Raw genomic sequence first — 22,360 nt, forward strand, 5'->3', positions numbered from 1 at the left:
AGTCTTGCAATCTTGCACACACCAAGCCCCAGAACCATTGGAAGAAAAAGGGGTGAGACATTAAATCAGTTCTGTAACTAATATGCAAAAATTAAAACAAAGCAAAAACTATTCAGCTTGAAATACATCTTGATAAAATCAGGCAAGAGTAGGGAGATGCATCATGACACTATACCTCACACCTTTTTTTATCTGGTTCTTATTCACACTGATAGAAGACTGTCATTCTTTAATTACTGGAGATCTAGGTTTTGACCTCAGTCCAGAAAAGTTTGTACTTACCCTATTTAAATTTTCACCTTTCACTGAGTCTTCATAAATTAAAATTTTTTCCTGTAAAGATTTCTTCAGAATATCTAACTTATTTCTATTCCTGGATCCTGTTTTTCCCATTTTAGAATGCTGCTGTAACAAGATGAGCAAAAATGCTTTATTTGTAAGAGGTATATGAGGATGCTAGTGTTAGGATTATTACTTGCTATTATTGGCACATCCATCAAATAATGAAACACTTGGCAAATATGACTTTCACTGAGAAAGTATTTCTGAAATGAAGGTGCTGCCTATTCACTCAGAAGATTCCTTTCGGACATTCAAAGTTAGAATTTTTTTAAAAATTTATTTCAAGTAGAATTATATATTCATCCTTTTCATGAAAACTGGTAGCATATACATTTGATTTTAAACAAGCTTTAGTAGTGATAATAAGAGAAGATTTTAACTGATAAGTTGTCTCCTCGGCACAGCTGAAAATGAACAAAGAATATTAATTTAAGATCTACATTGTTTTCAACACACAGTCTATGAATCACAAATGAACCATGATAATATTAAGAGTCACCGTTCCATGTAATCAAATTATTCTTGACCTTTCCATTTCTTTACAAGAATACCAACTAAGTATATGTACTCTTGGGGAAATGATAACATCTGTTCAACTGTAAGGTTTTGCAAAGTCATTTCCCTCCTTTAGTATTTTAGAAACTATTAAGGCTTTGAACTAGGCTAACTCCTAGCACAATTAACCCAAGGTAGTTTACATGTTGAGAAAGTATAACTGAACCAAAACAAAGCAAGGGCAAGTTCTCCTTTAAAGAAAGTATCAGATACAATTAATACAGGGAATGCTTTTTGCCCCGCTACCTTATAAGAACTGAAAACCATTTATGATTCCATAGCTTTTGCACTTTACTGAAGGAATTAAACACCTCTCACAGGGTTCTTTAATTAGTGCTAGATTTGATAGGCAGATAGACTCCTCGTTGGAAATACTCTTCTAACTTTGAGTATGCCTCATCTTCTACGTATTTAGACGTGGGGAAAAAACCCCCAACTGTCGGCATACACTTCAATCTTTTGAAAACAAGAAACAGAAATCATGCCCAATTTCTTGCCAAGAAAGGCCATCTAGTTCAGGAGCTTTACTTTCCTAAACAGACAAAACAATGTAGAAGATTCTTTTCCAGAAACTCCCAAAACTTTCACTAAAGCAGCAGAAATACGCAGGTATATGTGAAAAAAAACCTATTTATCCAACTGCTGCCCAACTATCTTTAAGTCCACTGGTCCATGCAGGCAGGAAAAGTGCTGCCACACCTATGGAGAAGCTATGGACCCAGATCTGCAGCCAATGCCAGCAGCCACAGGTACACCCAGGAAGCCCTTCCACATCCCCACACTGATCCCACGCTGTTCCCACCTGTTTGCAGGTCATTGCTAAATTCTGCTCAACCTTCAGCACCTCGGTGTCCTTCTGCTCCACCTCAAAAGCCTGAAGCAGGGTTCTTGCTCTTATCTTGGGCCAAGCCAAGCTGCTGTCCACCTGAGAGAAGCAGCAGTGCAACTCTTGCCTCATTCTAAGCAACTCCTCTTCTGAGAGCGAGAGGGGTAAACTTAGAAGCTGCCTGTTAAAAAAAACCAAGAGCCATTTGCTGTTCAATGATTTAGGCAATAATGCATAAAATATAAGAGACATGAACACAAATACTTTACTTTAGCAGAGATTATCCTTTTTTGGTCTGTTTCATGTATCAGTTATTGATTTCACACACAGCAATGAACTCCTCAGCATGTATAAAATACCCTTGAGGATACCTTAAATTCTGCATACAGAGCTTCCTGGACTGTAAAACTTCATTTTCAAAGGAAAACAGCATTTGAGTATTTTAAAAATAAATTAATATTTTTCGCACATTTCCTATGCATAGAGTCCTTCCACCTCTTCAGACAATACAATCCCTGAACTTCAGCTGAAATCAAGATAAAAGCTTCCCATAAAGCCTCCCCGTGCTGTTTCTCAGCCCTCAGCAGTCACAGCTACTGAGAAGGAAAAAATAAAATAAAAGTCTCTATTATGAACACATATGTCATCCCTTCCATCAACAAGTCACAAGGGTTCCAGCTGTTGTTTGTAAAAAGGCTCTTTGCAGTCTGAACAGCACAATATGTTTTAAGACTAATTTGAATTACTCAAAGTTTCCATTTTATAGAAGTATATAGAAGTAAGATTCTAAACACAGATCTCTAATGAACTGATCAAAGGTCAAGCTGAAGTTGACTTGAAAATAAAGCATGCTCAGTTCTGATTAACCTTAGGCTACATTTATCTTCTTGCTTTATCTTATTTCCTTAAGAATATTTCATAAAAAATAGCATACTTTAATTTGTTTGGAAATTTCCTTTATTCCACAAAAAATTGTTTCCATTTAAAACACAAACAGCATGTTTTTTAAAGAGTAGTTTTCATTGAAAAATATATTGTACTCCATGTTTCATTAGTACTGATACTTTTATTCAATATATAACAGGCCTATACTACCTCATCAAATCATTGAGTTTAGAAATCCTTTTTTCTTTCCAGTGATTCAGCAAAGAACAGTTAGATCCTTAATTAATACATTTTTAATGCATGAGGTTTTTCCCTTCAAAGAATTACTTATTTTAAGACAAGGCTACTCCAAATGATCATTTATAGTATACTTAACCATTTGTTATCTTGTCTTAGACTCATGAAAGAAAATCCATTGTAGAAATCCATGTATATAGATATATAGACAGAGATACAAAATAAAATACAGCAAATAGAGTTTTGCCATGTCTATATTTAAAAAGGACTTTAGGCATTAACAATCTTCATAAACATTTTGGACTAACCCATGGTCTCTTTGATAAGCAACAAAAATGAAAAGCTAACATTCAAAATAATTCTTTGTGAAAACTAGATAGCAGATGAGAACATAAACATGGGAGCTGGCATCTGTCATCAAAATACCATAACTGACAGACAGTGGACTGAAAGAAGACAGTGACAAATTTTAAGGGGCTTTTGAAGGACACTTGTTGCTGCATTTTTTTGTATATATTTTCCCGAAATTTACTGAAAAAAAACTCAAACAGCTTACTGTTGCTTCAAAGAAAGATAGCATCTAACAAATATGACAGGCACACTCCAGGTTGGAACACAATTATTATGGGATTCTAAGTTAGAACCAGGAAAGTCCTGCTGGGTCATACAATCTACTTCCATACTCCTGCAGGTCTGCTCTCGGCAATGTAAACAAGAGATAGTAAGACAAGCTAGAAGATACATATAAACGAAAGGAACATAGGAAAGTATCTAAAATGTTGAATAAAATACAAAGCCCTTGAAATGAGAACCAAAACAATAGGAAAAAATGTAATTCTTTTTTTAACAAAGCCAATGTAATGGATAAAGTTTATATTCCTTTTACCTGGTTTTACAATATGTGGCAGGAAAACTTACAAAGATTCTGCCTGGATAGAACTGCCCATACAAATCTATTTTGCTTTAAAGAAGAGGTATGAAGGAGAAACTTTTACCAGTGTCTTTTTTTTTCCCCCTCCCTGTTCAATCTCTTATGCCTGGTACATTTTCTTCAGAGCCACACAGCTTATTATAGGTTTGCCTGTTCCAGTTGCTTCCCCTAAAGCTGCAATTTTATTTTTTCATGTTCCCATGTCTCTAACAATGTCTCTTATTAAATAGACATTGTATAGGAAATGTAGTAGTGCAAATATTCAGGCAATCTAACAACCAGACATAAATGTACTTGAAAGCTAAGAACAAATGCTAAGGAACATTCCCTGATCTCTCAGGGACCTTGCTGCCCACTCTGAGAGGCACAACCACTCCTGGCCACAGCCATGGGCTCTCGCTGTGCAAAGTCTCCCAACTGAGGCAAGGCCACCACCTGCTTTCCCACCTCCCCAGGGTCACACTGCAGCAGGCAGCAATGGCCAAAACACTTCCAGCAGCCAGAACTCCTCTCTGCAGCACTGCCTGTGCCATGGTGCCTGTCTGGCTCAGGGCTTGGTGCCAGGGGCACTCTGTCAGCAGGCCAGAGCAGCTGAGTCTGATGCATGGAGACATGAGCTGGACAGGCAGGATACGGCACTGTGTAATTAGGGACTATGTAGAAATACTGGGACAAAGCTTAAAACAAACCTGGTGAGTAAGGTTTGACTTGTGGCTAGAAGGAATATTTTGAACTTGGACTTGGGGCCAATTAGGTCTGACGTACTAACTGGCATTTCCAAACTGTGGGACCTCGAAAGACAGACAATGAATAACAATGAAAGATGTGTAAGGGATACCTCCCATGGAATGAATGGAAATATAAAGCCTTCATTCCACGTTTTTAGCTTCAAGACTGTGTTTCCTGGGATTTCCACTGCAGTGCTCACCCACTGGTGCCACATGGGTTGAGCGCTTGGAAAAAAAATACCAATTTCTAAGTGCCCAGCAGAGAACTGATCACTAGGAATTACAACTGGACAGGTGTGAAAACTCCTAATTCTCTTCTATTTGCAATAGTAACTAAGAAAAGAGTGCAGAAAGATACTTGCATGAATATTGACTGTTCCCAGCTCCTGGTTTTTTTTTGTTCTGAAATGGCTGTTTCCAGCTCTTGGCTTAGCTTCTGCCTGGTGAGCTGAAGCAGCTCTTCAGCAGCCACGCTCTTTTCATGTTCTTCCCTTTCAAGCTGTCCACGTTTAACAACCATCTCTTTTTTGTGCTCCTCCACAGCTTCTAGCAGGAACAATTTTGGCACACTGAGCTTGACTAGTTCTTGCACAAACACTCCACACTGAACACGTTTAAGCTCTTCAATGGCTTTCTCCGTTACGTTAAATAGAAGCTCTTTCAGCTCTTCGCTGGCCTCATTGTCAAGCTTTTCAGTAAGTTCTTCAAATTCAATGGTGTGATCACTTAGAAGATTTTTCCAGTGTCTCAGGTAGTGAGAGATCTCATTAGTAGTTTTGAAGGGGTCTCCAAGTGACAGCTGCTCCTTCTGATGCTCTTTCTGCTGATTCATTTACCAAAAGGAGGAACAAAGTTAAGAAAAAGGAACATCTCAAATTCTAGCTCCTTAAGTATGGATTTCATAGCAATATAAAATTTCATGCTTTTGCTTTTCCACGTTCTTGAAACTGCTTTTCAGTGTCCAGAGGCTTACCCAGCCCTCAACAGATTGGCTTTATGAGCACCTAGGTGATAACTCAGACTATTGTTAGATACAAAGGCTGTGATAATATGGACTGTTGCTAGATAGAAGAGATAACACCTAAACACATGCATGATCATGTGGTTTGATATAATCTCAGCTAGCTGAACTTCAGTGATCTGGCAGCATTCCAGAAGTCAATCTGGATCAAACAGCAAAGAAGGAAAAGAATTTTTAAAAATGAGGGAAAAAATAAGTTTGGGGTTATTTTTTATTTTCCCCATCTTGCAATTTCATTGGAAAGTTAAACCAAAGCTACCTACACAGAGAATAAACGTAACAAATGACATCACCATTACCAGGCCTGCTGTCCATGCTCACACTGGTATCTGTTAAAGAGCACAAAGCACTGAAACACATCTTGCAAAAGGTAAGCTCAACCTCACCTAACTTGAGTCATCTAAAAGAACTACCACATAATCCAAGATAGTTTTTTCTACATCTTTTAGGCACAGAAATGTAACTTTGAAGTATACCTTTGGATGACAACTCCCTTTCAGAACACCTGCAGGTCATCTTACATTATGACATGACTTGTATCTTTTAGAGTTACCTTTGATTTTTAGACGGCTGAGATGAGGTGACATGAGTTCTACCACAAGCAACCATAGGCAGAGCATCTTTTACATAGTTTTGGTTTGTAGCTGAATTTTAACTGTGCTGTTGAAGTTCACTCAGGTCACACATAGCCAGGAAACCCACAGAAAATGGTGACTGTCACCTGAGCCATCTCCCTCACCAACTCCTGAACCTGAGCTGGCTTTTGCCTGTCTGCATGTTACAGAGACTTGTCATGACCCCCTTGGACATGGTACACTAAGCAGAGGGGCTTTAGAAGTTTCTCCAGCTAAGTTGAAGTTAAGTTATTTCTTGCAGGTTTTTCTAAAACAAAAGCTATAAATTACTGCATGACTAATACAGAACATGGTGGTACACAGCTAAAACCAACTGACACTTATTTTCAACCATGCTCCTGGCAGTGTTGACCCCTGTTGTAAGAACTACATTTTATTCTTCAATTAATTCAATTTCTAATTTATGATAAGCCCTTTGAAAATAAATACACTGAAAATAATTACCGTTTGCAGCATTTCCTGCCTTCGCTTGGTAATGAGTTTCTGGCAAAGCTTCTGCTTTTCTTGTTTTAAATCATGATCAAATTTCTGTTTAACAAAATTAATTTCAGTTTCGGCTCGGTCCAGCAGCATTCCCAAATGACTTTCAGGTAGATGACCTGCTCTGTAATAACAGTGTTTGAAGCCTGTTATCCCAAATTCTTAAGTGCGAAAGGGTATCTGAGGCAATTAGTACCATAAAAAGGCTCAGCAAAATAGACACACAGAATGATCTTAGTTTCTTACGCAGTGACGCCTGGGTGAATCAAACAAGGAAGGGGATAATAGAAGGACAATCTCAGAGATGAGCACAGAATTGAGGCAGTTTGTGAAGGTGTATGAAAAAGAAACAGGAAGAAGGATGGAAGGATGGAAGGAAGGAAGGGCAAGTGGCAAACCAATTACATATCAGTTTGTAACATAAGTGATATTCAAATGAGACATTTAAAACCTTATATATTATGCATATTTTATTTTTCCATTTAATGTCCCTGGAATGCAATTTTATATGTCTTTTACAACTCCTTGTCATTAAAAAAAATTTCTCTTTAAAGAATGTAATCAAGTAAAAAGAACAAAAAATTATTTTTAATAGACAAAGCAATCATATCTACAAAATATTTATATTCAGACTGCCTAGTAAATTTATACCAGAAGAATTATAAAAATTTCAAAACAATAGCAAACCTCAGTTATCAGAAACAGCAAATTGCTGGGCATAAGCCCACGGTGCTCTCAAATGGAAGTTCAAGACTATGGTCTACCTCCTGTTGCTACACAATTTCATGTCAGGGAAAAAAAGATCTAAAGAGCCCTGGCAACAGTTAAAAAGATCTCTCTCTCCACAAATTTATATTGAATTTCAGAACTTACCTGCTATTACATTTACACTACAAGTTCCCCAAATCTTTCTTATTCAAAAGAAGAATAAAAGAACATCTTAATTCAGACCAGGCTGTTGGACATTCATGAGTTATATTAAACACAGTGGACTTAAAAATGTGGTGTTGAAAAGGTCAACATGAAACTTCGAATTGAAAGCTCCAATTCCTGACCTGAACCTGGATGTCATCCAGATACCTTCTAGTTTACTTATGCAGTCCCCCTTTTTTCAAAGACATGAACATTACACACAGAGCCGGGACTCAGATGAATCCAGGGCTTTCAAGGTTCCTTTACAATGTGATACCTGGCCCAATTCTTAAATTAAAGTAGCAGTTAAATATGGTAAGCAAGCCCTTCTCCAGAAAGGAGAATCTCATTTTGGTTTATTAAGATTTATTGATACTGTGACAACTTAATTCCAATCAAAATCCTCAAAATAAGAGCTAAAATAAACCAGATTACCATATTAGCTTGTTTGCAGTCACAGCACAGTAACCATGTTGGCCAGATCCCGTAATTCACACCTCTCCATCTCAAACATCCACAACTATCTGTGCAAGCCATGAAACATCATCCCCTATACAATGCATGTGCTGGATAGAAACTGAGATGTGCTTTATCACAGTTATGTCAATAAAAGAGATCCTCCTTTTGCAGAGCTTTTTCAAAGTCTATCTATTGCATTTCTTTAATCTGCAAAGAGGATTAAACTACCTCTCAGTATATTGAGAGTAATCCACCAAGCGTCATTCTTGGCCAAGTAATTTCTGCCTTGAAACTAATCAGTGTTAAAATTCAGTGTTATGTCAAAAAACTCCCCAACAGCACAAGTTTCTAGCCCATATTTGGTAACTTTTAAGTCCTGCCCCTCCTTTTTGACTGAACCCAAGGCAAAAGATATGTGAATAAAGGTAATTAATTATGGTGAGAAAGTGAGGAAAGATAACCAAGATATTATATTTAACACCTTAATCCTTTCTTGTACTGAGGAAATAAACCCAGGCTTGCTGCATCCAATTAAAATCCCTGTCCAGAGCAGTGAAAAGAGTCTGCAATAGAAAAAGACAGATGTGCTGGAACCACACAGCAAATGGAAGTTTAAAGAAAGTGACGCAACATAGAATGATAGGAAGATGATACATAGCTACCTATTTTTAGGATTAAAAAAAAAGGGTCTACATTATTTCCGTTGATTTGATTTGATTTACTTAGAGATCATCTTTACATAGACTACGTCCACAGCTAAAACTGTAGGTGATGCAGTATCCCACCACAGAAGCCTATGTCAGTTTATGAGCCAACTTATATTAATCAGTGTTATGGTAATTCCTGAAAGGCTCAACCCTGGCAAGACACCTTCATTTCTTGTTTAATATAAATACAATATAAAAACAATTGTAGTATTAGGAATAAAATATGTCCTGGTCTCAAAGGACTCTGAACAGAAATGCAAAACAAAAGGAGAAGAGAAAGGTACTAAGACAGTATAGACTGTATGATAAACTGCCTGGTATCAGCATACCAGACATTTAATCACTGAAGAAATGTACAGGCACATATCTTTGAACAACGAGAATTTTAATGAAGGACAATACTGTGGTAATGACACGGATGTTTAAAGGGAGATCCTCCCAAAGGCAGTGAGCACCAAGGAAGGTACAGAGGTGCAGTGTGTAGCCAACAGCAGCAGTATCACAGGTCAATCAGAGAGAGATCTTGACTTCTCTGTAATGAACGAAAGCCAACCAATTAAGGAGCAAATACAGAGTGAGGGCATGAAAGTAAAAAGTAGGACTTTGTAGTTGATGTTACAGAGAAGGGATGCTCGACCCCAGCAAAGGAAAATTGCTTCATGAAAGCTAGAGAAGGCATGGGAGCATCACTAAAGCAAAAGAGAGATAGATATGAAGCAGAAAAGTTGTACAGGCCTGAATGTACATGGAGGCTGAATCACATCACTATACAGAAACTACACAGAGAGAACTTGCATGACTCTGCCCGCGCTACTCCAGCCACATCAGGATTTCACCTGCTGAAGTGGCATCTTGCCAGTACCCAGATCAGAATTCATGTAATAATAATAAAAATTCAGAGCAATAAGTGCCCTCCCTGCACTACAAGCAGAAAAGGTTTTAAGAGATTATTAGAAAACTTCATACTGATGCATTGCTGCTTGAGGCATTCACTTTCCAACACCGACTTGCAGAAATGTCCAGCCAAGACACCGCTGGAAAATCACTTTCTATGGACAAGGTCCATATAAATGGTGATTATTGAGAAGAACGAGACCAGCACAGGGTGCTTGTTTCAATCTTTTGAGAGTCTTTTGACCACTTTACAAACACAATACACAGGAAATTCTTTAGGTCTTACAAAAATTTAAATTTTGGGAGAAATTTATAAAGAAGCTTGAAATTGTTTTTACCTAGTGAGTCACAAGAACTGGATTCAATTTTTAAGAGACTGAAGAAAAAGCAAATTTCTTGTGAACAAGAAGATACTGGCAAAAGAATAACGCAACATGTTACAGATGCCATAGTTTAAAAACATCAAGAACCCTGCACCTCTGTTGATAGCAAGAACAACCCAGGATAAACACTGCCTCAAGTACTGCCCTTTTGCCCACTATTCTTCAAGAAAAATCATAAAGAGCCTATGTAGACGTCCCTCAGATCCAGGATTACAGATTATATTTCAAAATCTTCTTTCCTGCCTTTTGGCACTGAAGTCCAGGCTTGATTTTTGAAAGCCACTGAGTAATCAAAAACTAGTACTTGCAAATGGCACATTTTATTTAAATACTGTATTTAGAAAACCCAACTTGAAAACTCTGGCTGCTCTATTTCATTTAAAATGTTCACAGCCCTCCCTAGAATTGGTTTGGGGTTATTTTTCTTTTTATAACATTCATTTCTGGCCACACAGAATCCTTTTCTTGTTAATTTGAAATTGCCTTGCTATCTGATAAATTTTAAACATACTATTAAGCTCCATTTTTAAAATATTTCTCCCCTCAATATCTATCTGCTGGTTTATCACTGCATCTATCTTTTCTCTCTTCTCCATGCAAAGTTCTGCATTTTAAAATTCCATTTATAACAGTAAGTTTAAGGCACTCTATTATAAAGCTGGACAAAATAGATTAAGACAGACCCCTATCTATATTTAGACAAGCAGATTCAATGACAAAGTGAAAAACAAGGATACTATGGATACAAATTTAAAGTACTAGTCATTCAGACCAGACTTCTCTTGCTGCTCAAATTTTAATGCTCTAATTTGTAAACATTCCCAAAATCACTTTCTAATTAGAAACTGAAATACAAGCCTATGTTACGTAATTATGAATTTTTCATGAGTTATACTGGGATATTTCAGTTTGCCTGGTGAAAATAAAACACTAGCAAATAAACTGAAATACTACATTCTGGAGTTTTATGATCACAACACCAAAAGAATGAATTATAAGAGTTTGGCCAACATTTGTCTGAGAGGAAATACTGCTGCAGCAGGTGTGGGAAGTTACAAGAAAATAACTAGTTCTAGGCCCAGGAAGCCAAATGGGATTGCCTCTCTACAAATGGTGTCTCCAACTATTGACAGGTATCCTTTGTCCACAGACAACCAACCACTGCATACTCTGAAAGTTTAATAGGAGAGTGGTAGAAAAATTTTTTTTTCATCTTGGTAATATTGCTTGCTGCTTCTGGAAGTTTCTGGGTAGTTTGGGGGGTTTTGGAAGGTTTTTAATACATTTTTTGGGGATGAGATCCCAGAGGTCTTGGATTAACTAATACTGTGCCTTTCCTCTCTGTTTCATAGTTGATTTGTTTTGTGACTGTTAGGTGAAATAACAGGAATTAAGCAATGGGTGAAACCACTTTTTCTAGCTTGAGAAGTCCCAGTTGTTCACTGCAATGGTCACACAGTGAGGTTCTCACAAAGGCTTTTCACATAACTACATCATCTGTGAAAACATCTCAGACTTTCTCATAATACAGTTCCAAAAAGAGGAATGAACTGATGGAAGGGAACTCTCTGTGAAAGACGTGTCTGAATTATATTTCCTATTCCAGGACATGTTTGTCTTTGAGCCACACAGTCGTAGACCTTAGCAAAGCAGTGCAAGCCTACTGGAAGAAGCTCTCTCCAACCAATGAATCTCGAAGCTAAACTCAGGGTGATTCAAGCTAAACTTAGGGTATGATTCCAGTGAGGCAGCACACAGGACAATCAAAAAGAAAAGCAAGGAAAAGATACCAAAAAACCCAGATAAATTATTTTGTCACATCAACAGATGCAATCTTTGGTAGCTTTTAACAGACTTCCTGCTTCCTAATGTTAAATTAAATTTAAATCAATTTAACATTATGAAAGAAAAAACACACCATAAAGATCAATGTTCATCTTGTTCTCTTAATGCACATTTCACATATTGTCAGACTGACATCAATGACTGACACCTCAAATATACAAATAAAGCTGCATGCACAGGACCAACAGCAGCAATACTAGTTTGTTTTCCTGTACACGTTTTCCTGTCCACTGACGTATTCTGCTGCCCTGGCAGGCTCCTCAGTAATCTCTCCATATGCTGAACTAACACAGTTCTCTGATAGCAGCACGATGTCTCTCTCAGTGCTCCTCACAGCCATGCAATTTTAAATAACTACGTCTCTGTGTGTCTGCTAAGTCACCATTTCTACCTGTCCACCTTGATTCTGAGTATCCTATCACAGAGTACTCAATCAGCCAGGGTCTGGTATGATATCCCAAATAAATTACATGTATTATAACAGGTGTTACAGCAGTCCATTTCCAGGTCTACTTTTTACTTGCCTTGACCTTTACTTTCTAATTCCCTGCAACAGGTGTATTCTCTGCTAGTCAAAATCCTCTGCAGCTACATTATTTATAAAAATTGATCTACTTTTTTTAGAAAATATTCATGATTTTCAGCTTGAAAAGAGAAACTGTACATCCAGCTCCTCAAACATATTCAATCACAAGTGAATCAAAATTGTTCTTTTCTGTTAAATCCAGATATTCATGCATAATGAACGTAGACAAATGGTCTTAACTGGTACACGTTGCAATGGACTCTGGTATGAGTTTTCACATGACGGATGACTATTTACACAAATAATGGATGTATAAAGACATTGAGAATCTTATATGAGTCTGGTTCGCAGTGAAATCAGAATTACAAACAGGTACTACATACGTTTCCAGCAACTCATCTCTGTCCTGTACAAAGTGGATATAGATAACAAAACCTCAGCATCTGCTGGGATTTAACTAACAAAGTCAATCAGTTACAAAATATTTTCTTAGAATTAACTAACAGATAACATTTTAATGCAACTCTCCTGCTAGGTAACACAGAAAAAAAGGCTTTTGAAAAGTCTGTTGCCTGTGAAATAACATAGTCAAATGGCTGACAAGAAAACAATTGAGATATTTACCTTTCCGTCTTATTAATGAGACTTGATATCTGGGCTGCTGCGGCATTTATAAGAGCAGAGACATGAGAACACCTTGACTGTATCTTACTTACAAGATATTCTCTGTAAGAAAATCTTTTATTCAGATGATATTTCTTACAAGCTTGCAAAAAATCCATTAGCTCTTCAATGTCACCCTACAGGAAAGAACGTGAACAAATGTGAACATTTGATTAGATGTAATGTTAATTCTGGCTAACACCTATGAACATCAGACCAGATTTCATTAGCAGGACAAAGCTGAAAAATGCTTACAAGTGTAAAACAGTAAGTATGTATCAACTTAACTCTAATGACCACATCAAATGATCTTGGTTATTTTAACAAAACAAAATAAATAATGTGGTGAGCTTTTGGCCTGATTACCTCAATACTGTGTGTATTTTCCTGAATAGTTAGTGCACGTCCTGAGTGCCCTGAGTTAACAGGTCATTTGCTCAGGTATTCACAATTACATACACATGCAACCCTACCAGCATAAGCAGAACTGTTCTTTACGATGTACTGTATGATTATATAAGCAAAGGGTAACATTTTCAAAGGTGTCTAAATTGACTTCAAAGCCAATTTTAAAGCCAGCTCTTCCACATATGTTGAGTACAGCATAGGGAAAGCCAAGCCCACTGCCCACAGGCTGGCTTAGAAGCTCCTCCTTCCAACAGTGGGGAACAGGAAGGGTTTAGATACCTACAGACAGGTCTGGCAGAGACCAGAGTTATGCACACAATGTTCTGTAGCATAAATAGCCAAGACAAGGTCTGATAGTTACAAGACCCATGTCTGAGCAGCCAAAACATAGTCAAAACCTTTTTCACTTGCTCTACCTCTTTGACCTGGCTGCTTAACTATCTTCCGCACAAGTGCTTGCTGCATCTCCCACTGACAGTGGCCAATGTATAGCTTCTGTATATGAGGTTGTTCATCAGTTTTTAGGAGTGAGCCTTACATGTTCTGACACCTACTTTCCAGATGTTGCTTTTTAGCCTCCACCTGCAGGTCCACAACAATCATACTCTTCCTCAAGAAGCAGCCAGAACAACAGTTCCCAGAACTTTTGCAATCTAGAGCACTAACTTTCAACACAAATGGAGGTAAAAACAACAAACAGACAAACAAAACCCCGTGAGGAAACAATTTAAGCTATTCTACTGTGAGAGGTTTAAAAATGTAACTGAAAGCAAAACTGAAATCCTGAACATACTCTTCATCACCATCCCTGGATCACATAACTTAGAGAAATTCAATCCCTCTAAGTACAAAATCATAGTCCTTCAGACACAACACAATTTCAAAAATCAACATATTTGGAATGGGGGGCTCAGTATATCTTCTGAAGTACAGAAGAGCACTTGATGCCTAGGGAGTTCTGAACATGTGCATATACCTCAATATTGTCTCGGGGTGACTTTATGATGTGTATCCCATATCGCTGCCCCATGTCCAGAAATTAATTTTGTGCCTTTCTGTGCCTTTAAACTGAGCCTGAGAGGGGGAAGGGAAACCTGAGCAAAACTTCTTCAAAGCAGTTTGCAGCTTGTTCAAGGTCACACAGAGATAGAGACTTTTTTTCAGCTGCAGCAGCAGAGCAAGAGTGGGGAAGGCAGCTGGCTTGCTTTCGGCCAATTTTTCAGCTCCTTTTTCTTTCTCTGGAGAGAGAGGGAGAGTTGAACTTTTGTTTTTCCTGGGACTTTGTTTTTTCTTTTTTTTTTCCTCTGCTGGACGGTTTCAACATCAGAATACATTGGGAGGAATTTCCACCAAGGCCTTGGCCCTGGAGGTGGGTCCACCACCCCATCCCAGCTCCAAGGAGGGGGGAGAGAGATATCTATGGAAGGACTCTGAAATTTTCCCAGGTTTCCCTCAGCAGACCAAGAGGTTTTATTATTTAGCATCATTATCCTTTTCCTGTGTATTTGTTAAATAAATAGTTTTTATCTCCTTCACTTTCCTTCGAGGAAAATTTATTTTTTCCTGAACCTGGTGGGGGAGGGATGGCTGTAACCTGCCTTCTCTCAGAGGATATATATCTAAATTTGGCCAAACCGGTACAAAAATACAGTTGTGTAGATGTCTAGATGTGCTAATAAAGGCATTATAATTTTTAAAATGCTTTCTAAGAAAGTTAGTTATGAAAGTGATAACATTTATCCTGAAACATTTCTCAGAAGTTACTGCAGGTTTTTATTTTGTCTTTAGGTTAGGAATGGAGATATCATCCTATTACCTGTATTTTAGAGTAACCTTCCACTAATGTTTTAGCTGCTTCCAACTTCAGTTCTCCCTTTAAAGTGGCATTTGTTATCTGTGTAAAAAAGATAGTATGGAGTTCCTTTCTTTGGGTAACAGCCAGCTCTCTATAAGCCTTTGCAAAATATTCCTCCTGCTTTACGAAAAGGAATCTCTTCAGGCAGTCCTGCTCCAGTCTGTGAAGTCTATCCAGAAGACTTCTGTATTCTACAGCAGGCTGCAAAGAAGGAAATAAATACAACAGAAGTGATTTTCAGAATTCAACATACTTTAAAGTACCAGTGCTACTAGCTCATATATATTTTACAAATACTTTAGTTACTGTCATTTCAGGTTTAAATGAAGGCTAATATTGAATCAGTGTACACTTCCCATAGTTTTCACCTGTCTGGATGGCAGGGTTGTACAGCTGCCAGTCTCTCATACAGATACTACTTCCAAAGCATAATGAAGTCCTTTTAGAATTCACAAGACTTATATAAGATAAATTATATAAATGAGCATGAAATTCAACACAAAGACTATATGTGAAATTAATTTTTTAGGTTTCATCAATCCTGAAATCCTATTAAAATTAAACAGACTCATAAGGCATACCAATGAAATAATAATAAATATATTTTTAAAAACAATATAAATTAAATATAAATATAAAAAAACCTCCTCCACTCTACTAAAAAACTCGGAAAGTTTTTTATTATTGGTGACCTACTTTAACTATCAGTTTCTACAAATTAATCCAAGAGCATCATTTTAGATTTACATTTACAACCATGGCGTAGAATTAAATGGCAATTACTTTAAAAGCTTCTTTGCCAGAAATATTTTCTCTTAGTTCTCTAGTAAGACTTACATATTCATAGTTTTAATCTCAGATGGCATAAAGTCATTATAGAATCAAAACATACATGTCCCACAGAGCAAAGAATGCTTCTTATGCTAGCAGAGCTACCTAACAGTCACTATGCCAGTCTTGCTCTAAATTTCATACCAATTATCTTGAGAAGAACTGCCCTCTGCACGTCACTTCTCATTCCCAAGAGACACATTGCAGGTAGCAAATAATTAATCAAAAAGGCAAAGAATATAAATTCTACGTTTTGGCTGAGAAGGGGAGTAGGTTATTGCTCCAGCTGTGTTCCACTGCCATCTCTTGGGTGTCAGTACACCTGCTGCCCAGGAGCACAGGTGTGAGCCAAACCTCATGCTCCAGAATGTCCTTCTGGACCACATGCTGTGGCAAGTACAAACGCAGGTCCTTCTAGAGACAGAAAAGTGAACAGGAAGTTGATAGGATATGGAAAATGGACCAGGACAAGTACTGGACTGACCTTAATTGTTTACTTGACTCAGTAAACAATTCAGGATTTTCAGTACAAATCAGACTGAACCAACACCAATGCCTTTCTTACAAAGCAAAGCCACTTTGCATTTAGTGTGAGATCACACACTGAGTTTCAGTCAGGTCCCTCTCTCTGCAAAGGCAGGACATCTCAGTGAGGTATAGGCTCCTTCTGTGTCCAACAGAAAGAAAAACTCTTCTGCAGAGTACAGTTCACCTCATCCTTAAGAAGGCATCCACAAATGTTTCTTCCTTCCCATCTCTTACGTTTGTAGCACCTCTAGTTCAGGATATGCATATCCTACAGGTATGGAAAGCTACACAGAGTCACAATTTAAAATTCACCTGGAAACATCAAAGAAATTCTACTTGCCCACTAGCCTTGTGCCTGATTTTCACTACATAACAGCCTGATAAAACAAAGTTCTTCCTGAGAGCCTCAGCATACTGGAGTACCTCAGTAAAAAAAACTTCTTGTGTCAAAAGTTTAATCATGAATTTTCATAAAAGACCTTAACAATTATGGGTATGCAATATGCAAATACCACTTGTGGTCCAGAAGCAAAGCCCCACTAGTAAGTAATAAACTGCACTATTTGTTCCCACCAAGTCACCCTCTTAACAGACAAACATGAAACATCAACTTGGGCATTTCGGCATTTTAAGCTTACAGAGATGAAATATTCAAAACTTACCAGAATCCTTCCAAACCATAGGAAGTTGTTAAAAACAGTAATAAAGAAAAAGGGTGGGGGGAAATCAGTTTTATTGTAAACATTCAATATACTTGAAAAAAGACATGGAAGACTGGAACATAACTTTGTACATGGGATATTGGCATGGTGACCCAGGCTCTATTTCCAGCTAGTAACTACCTATGAAATCCTGGGCAATGAAACTTATCCATTCAGAGATCTCTGAATGAAAGTGATACACTAAGTTTTCAGCTTTCCCTCTGAACTTGTACGGAATCATGCTCAGACTTCAGTTATTTATTTATTATCCAGAAGCTATTTCCAAGAGAAGTCCACTCCTCGCTCTGTCTAAAATATGGATTGTTCTGATTTCAGAGAGAAATCAGTCTTTGGTTGTCCTTATATTCTAATTTTCTTCAAAAAAAGAACATAAATATTGGAAGCTTTTTACCTAGACTGTAAGGTTTATGATGCAGGGAGTTTGTTCTGCTCTGAATGTGCAAAATACTTCACACAGAGGCTGAAATCTCAGAAAGTGCTGCAGTAAAATACAGGAAATAAAACCACACCACTTTGCAACAGTATAAGTGATTGCAAAGCAAAACAGGGTAATGACAACGCTTTGTTTTCAGCTGTCACAGATTCCCTTGAGAAAAATTTGTTTTCTGGTGATGTTAAACCCAATTTCTTAATAACAACTACCCTAATTATGACATCTGAATTTTTGAACATATTTAATTGTAGGTCTTCATCTTTACTCTTCTAACAGGGTAACTAAGCTGCTCTAGTCATAGAGAAACCATCTCCATAAAACTACATATGATGCATAACATCCTGATTTAAAACCAGACCTACCTTTTCATTAATTTTCCTCATTAGTTCCTCAGCCTCTCCATTTGCAGCTCTTGCTTTTTGGCATTGAGCCTCCATTGTCTTCCTAGTTTCCAGATGACATTCAGCTGTTAAAGCCACCATCTTCCTTTCGTACTCCTCTTGAATCTCTTTCTCCATTGCAAGAAACCGCTTTTTGAAAACGGAACTTATCTTCTTCTCCACATGAGGAAAGAGGCTGTGATTTAAGGCCATGTTCTTCAGCATCATAGCAATCACTTCTTTACAGATCTGTGTTCGACAGGCCTCCAGATCAGCATCTGCCCGTGTCAGGCTGGCAACCTCCAGACTGTACAAAGGTAATCAGGACTGTTAGAAATCGCAGATTATGGGAAATTTCTACCAGAATATAAGAACCTTGTATCTAGAGCATTCAGTCTCTAGATTGTATCCAGATTCACTCAATACTGGGTAATGAAGTGACAGTCAGAGAACTGCCAGAATATCACAGCATATGAGTTTATAAATCATGATAGTAATCATTCATTAAACAGCAGGGTAAGTCAACTTCTACTACAGCAAGTTTAATGAAGTATGTCCATATTTCCATTTCAGACAGAAGAAGAAAAATCTTTTCTTTACTAATACTCAAAACATTCCCTTAGATATAAGCCAACAGAAATGTCTGACACCCCCCTTCCCCCCCCCCCAAAAAAAAACCCAAAAAACTCCACTATCTCTGTTGGGATTTGATCTCTGCACCTGATGGCAGATCAAATGGGCACCTGAATAGACTATAAATTTTACTGACTTCGTAAAATAGTTCTAAACTCACTGACCCATCTAGATTGATACATCGCTGTTTCATATTCTTGGCTGGTGTACTCCCTTCTCTAAAGGGAAGAGGGAACAGTTTCAACTATGTGCTGATACAAATGAAATAAAACAGCACGTATCTGTCACTCATGAACATTAACAGAGTTCTCGAAAAGAGATTAAAACCAGATCGAAATACAAGAGCTTTTAGAAAATGCAATATATGTCATGTTGTGTATAAATACATTCCCATTTATGTTTAGAGTTAAATTGGAATTATAATTATTCTAATTTAATATACAATGTAACTACTCTAAATTCTACACCTGAATTCAATTTAACACTGGAAAATTAGGTGGGTTTTGCTCCTGCATGTCAAATTACATGAATACACAACACTGTATTCTTCTGTGTGTTGACCATGCATACATGAATTTCTTTGTGACCTACAAAACATACTTTCAGGAGCTTAAACACATTCAATTTTTTGCTTAGGCTAAATTATTGATCTAATTTTTCCACAGAAAAATCTTAGAATAAATTTCAATTCCATAGCAAAGATCTTGGTAAGACTTGCAAGAGAGTAGAATGATACTGCATTCAGAATCATATAAATGAAGGCATGCAAATGCTGTTTTTGTCAAACTTTCTTTTCCTTACATAAGCAAGTAAAGTTTAACTAAAAGTAAACCACTGACATATCATCACTTCTCCCCTGATAACACAAGATATGTATTCTCCCCATCTAGAAATTGATGGGATGGAATTGTTTTCTTACAATGACTCAAATATTGGAAGTTTTTGGGAGACCACCTTTAAAATGTAATCTACTACAGACTGATTTTCTGTTGCATTCTCTCAAAACCACAGAAACACACAGGTGATGGCCATCCTCATCTTGGTGATCTGCTGCAGGGCTGGCTGGTTGGTTGCAGCTACTAAACCTCCTCCATTTTACCCCCTCTTCCTCATATACAGGAACATAAATTCCTGCATTGAAGTACCATGTGCCTGAAACATTCCTCACAGAAATATGAAGATTCCTGTACTCTAATATTTGCTCTAATATCCCCAAGACAACACAACCATCCAGCTTCTCTGTCCTGTCTACAGATGGACACTGCAGCTGGAGGTACACAGCTGTCTTGGGTAACATTCACCTACACCCAAGGTAAAGTGCCCCAGGGCACTGATCTACTCCCTCTCCTTTGGGAGAGTCCTTCTTGCTCCAAGACAGAGGGTAGGTGATGGCAGGATCAAGGTAACAGGATGCTGAAGCAACACAGCAGATACAGATGTGTGTTTTCTCATTTTGTTTATAGTCCTACAACTTTTGCTGACACACACAGCTATTACCAACTCGTTTGTGACAACTTGAAAAAAAGAAGTGTTTGAACTTAAACAAAAACAAGGATTCAGAGAATGGGAGCTTTATGCTATAACGTTTCTCTAATGATTGTGAAGTAGTGGTAGGAGGCTTCCCTTCATAGATTCACCAATTCATTATTAGCCTGTAAAATCCAAGCCACCAGATTTATTTTTCTGTTTTACTTTAAGTTCATCAGTTCTGATTTAATTGAAGCATATCTGTCTTTTGTGAGAAACATCCCAGTTTTCAAGCATCCCCTAACAAAGAACAAAGCATTTTAATAAATTCTTCCACTAGATAATTTCTCTAAAAAATGGTAACCTCATCCTCAGCTTGAATTTTATTTGTTACAACTTCCAACTCTCATTGTTTGCCGGAATGACAAGTTCCTTAGTTGTTATTTTTCTGTTCTTCAAGCATGCAGTGATAGATGATCGCCCCAGCACCTACTAACACTTCCTTACTGAGATGTGAAAGACTGAACTCCTCATCTCTCTCCCTGGAAAGTGACACTTCACAGCACTACCACATTGATACATAGTTCGTAACACATAATTTATTCCTTATCACAAATTCAGGTTTTTTTTAAAGCATGCTTCAAAAAAAAATCACTCTTCTTCAACAGTGATCCCAAGAATGAAAACCAAAATAAAACACCTTCAGAACATTTCCTATTATCTTTCCCTCAGTCTTCCCACGTCACTTCTTCCTATTTACTGCAAGTTATTATAGACTCAACCTGATTTCATTTAGAGCAAGACTTCCATGCTCTTTTTCACCCTCAAGGAGAACTACAGTACCCCAGTAACTCTGCATGATGCAAAATGCAGGAGGAGCAATAATAATAATCACCTGATGCTGGTGTGTCAGCAAGTGAATCATGAGGCTCATAAGATCTCAGGTGTATTCAACCTGCAACTCATACTTTTCATTTCCCTGACAGCACATTACTGAGGAAGGCAATGAAAGAGAAGTCTATGAACTGTTCCAACAAACCACGGATAACAGCATAGAGAAAAGTACAGCACAGAAAGAAGAGTTACAAGCCACAGCTCTCCCACGTCACATCTTCGAAGACAGCATCCACACCATGATGTTTTGTCAGTGGCAGCTGAAGAAAGGTTGTGTCTGTAAAAACTTGAAAGCTCCCTTCCATGTGATGTGCTCTACTTCTGCTTCATGATCTTCACACAGCAGCCAGCAGAAGTGAGACAAGCTCATCACACACATCAGAAACCTTGCTTCAAGCTCTTTACTCAAAACAGAGAGGTTGAGAGCACCCCGAGCATGCTGCATCACACCAACAGTCAGTAAAACACAGGAATCCTGTACATATAATAAACCAAACGCTTTCATTTGGTTTCATTCAAGTCCATCAGAAAAACAATGTTTATAATCAACCAGATTAAATGTTTCACGACACATACGGAAAAAAAATTCTAGCTTGACACTCTGTGTCTCCTCAAGCCAAGGTACATTTAATAATTTGCTTTAAATGCTCTGCACTCTGCTTGTTACAGCAATTGATGTTTAAAAGGTCTTGCCCCACTCCGTGAGCATATTCAGCATCACAGAAACATGAAAGCTGATGAAGCACAGGTAGCTGATGGCAACCTATTGATGAAAAAGATGAAAGCTTTTGTTGGACAAAGCATGCTGAGAAGGGATGAGGACAGAACAGAAGGCAGGTGGCACAAAAGGGTGGGGCAAGGAAAGGTGAACAGACACACAGAAAATGAAACTTCAAACAGCAAGTGTATAGCTTTCTCACTCACTTGAAGAGAAAAGAGGATTTTAAAATCTGTCAGAGATCTGGAAGGGGAAAATCCCAGATGCCAAACACAGGCAGAGAGAGTGCCTGAGCAACTGATGTCCTCCACAGACCTAATGAAAGAATACAGGACAGCAGCTGGGGTCAGGAAAGCAACTACAGTTCATTTAAAGAAAACCAAACCAAAACACAACACACTACAAAAAAAGGAAACCTCTCATTAACTACCAAGTAATTGTGTCTCTAAGTCTTATTATTCA

At 37.8% G+C, this 22,360-nt stretch overlaps 1 protein-coding gene across 10 annotated transcripts in view; it reads right to left on the reverse strand.

Moving 5' to 3' along the window:
* Positions 1-22,360, reverse strand: part of EVC2 (EvC ciliary complex subunit 2) — a 72,696-nt gene that overhangs the window by 19,200 nt on the left and 31,136 nt on the right. For 6 of the 10 annotated variants that reach the window (XM_039550467.1, XM_039550466.1, XM_039550461.1 and 3 more), the window contains 7 exons: positions 18,169-18,493; positions 15,254-15,493; positions 12,991-13,166; positions 6,605-6,764; positions 4,867-5,327; positions 1,700-1,904; positions 283-405 (listed from right to left, as the gene is read on the reverse strand). In XM_039550467.1, the coding sequence (XP_039406401.1) occupies positions 283-405; positions 1,700-1,904; positions 4,867-5,327; positions 6,605-6,764; positions 12,991-13,166; positions 15,254-15,493; positions 18,169-18,493 (1,690 nt within the window). The remainder of the gene's footprint in view (positions 1-282; positions 406-1,699; positions 1,905-4,866; positions 5,328-6,604; positions 6,765-12,990; positions 13,167-15,253; positions 15,494-18,168; positions 18,494-22,360) is intronic. The other 4 variants (XM_039550460.1, XM_039550464.1, XM_039550462.1 and 1 more) reach the window with 3 other exon arrangements.

Source organism: Corvus cornix, chromosome 4, assembly GCF_000738735.6.
Source record: "Corvus cornix cornix isolate S_Up_H32 chromosome 4, ASM73873v5, whole genome shotgun sequence".
NCBI classification, from domain to species: Eukaryota; Metazoa; Chordata; class Aves; order Passeriformes; family Corvidae; genus Corvus; species Corvus cornix.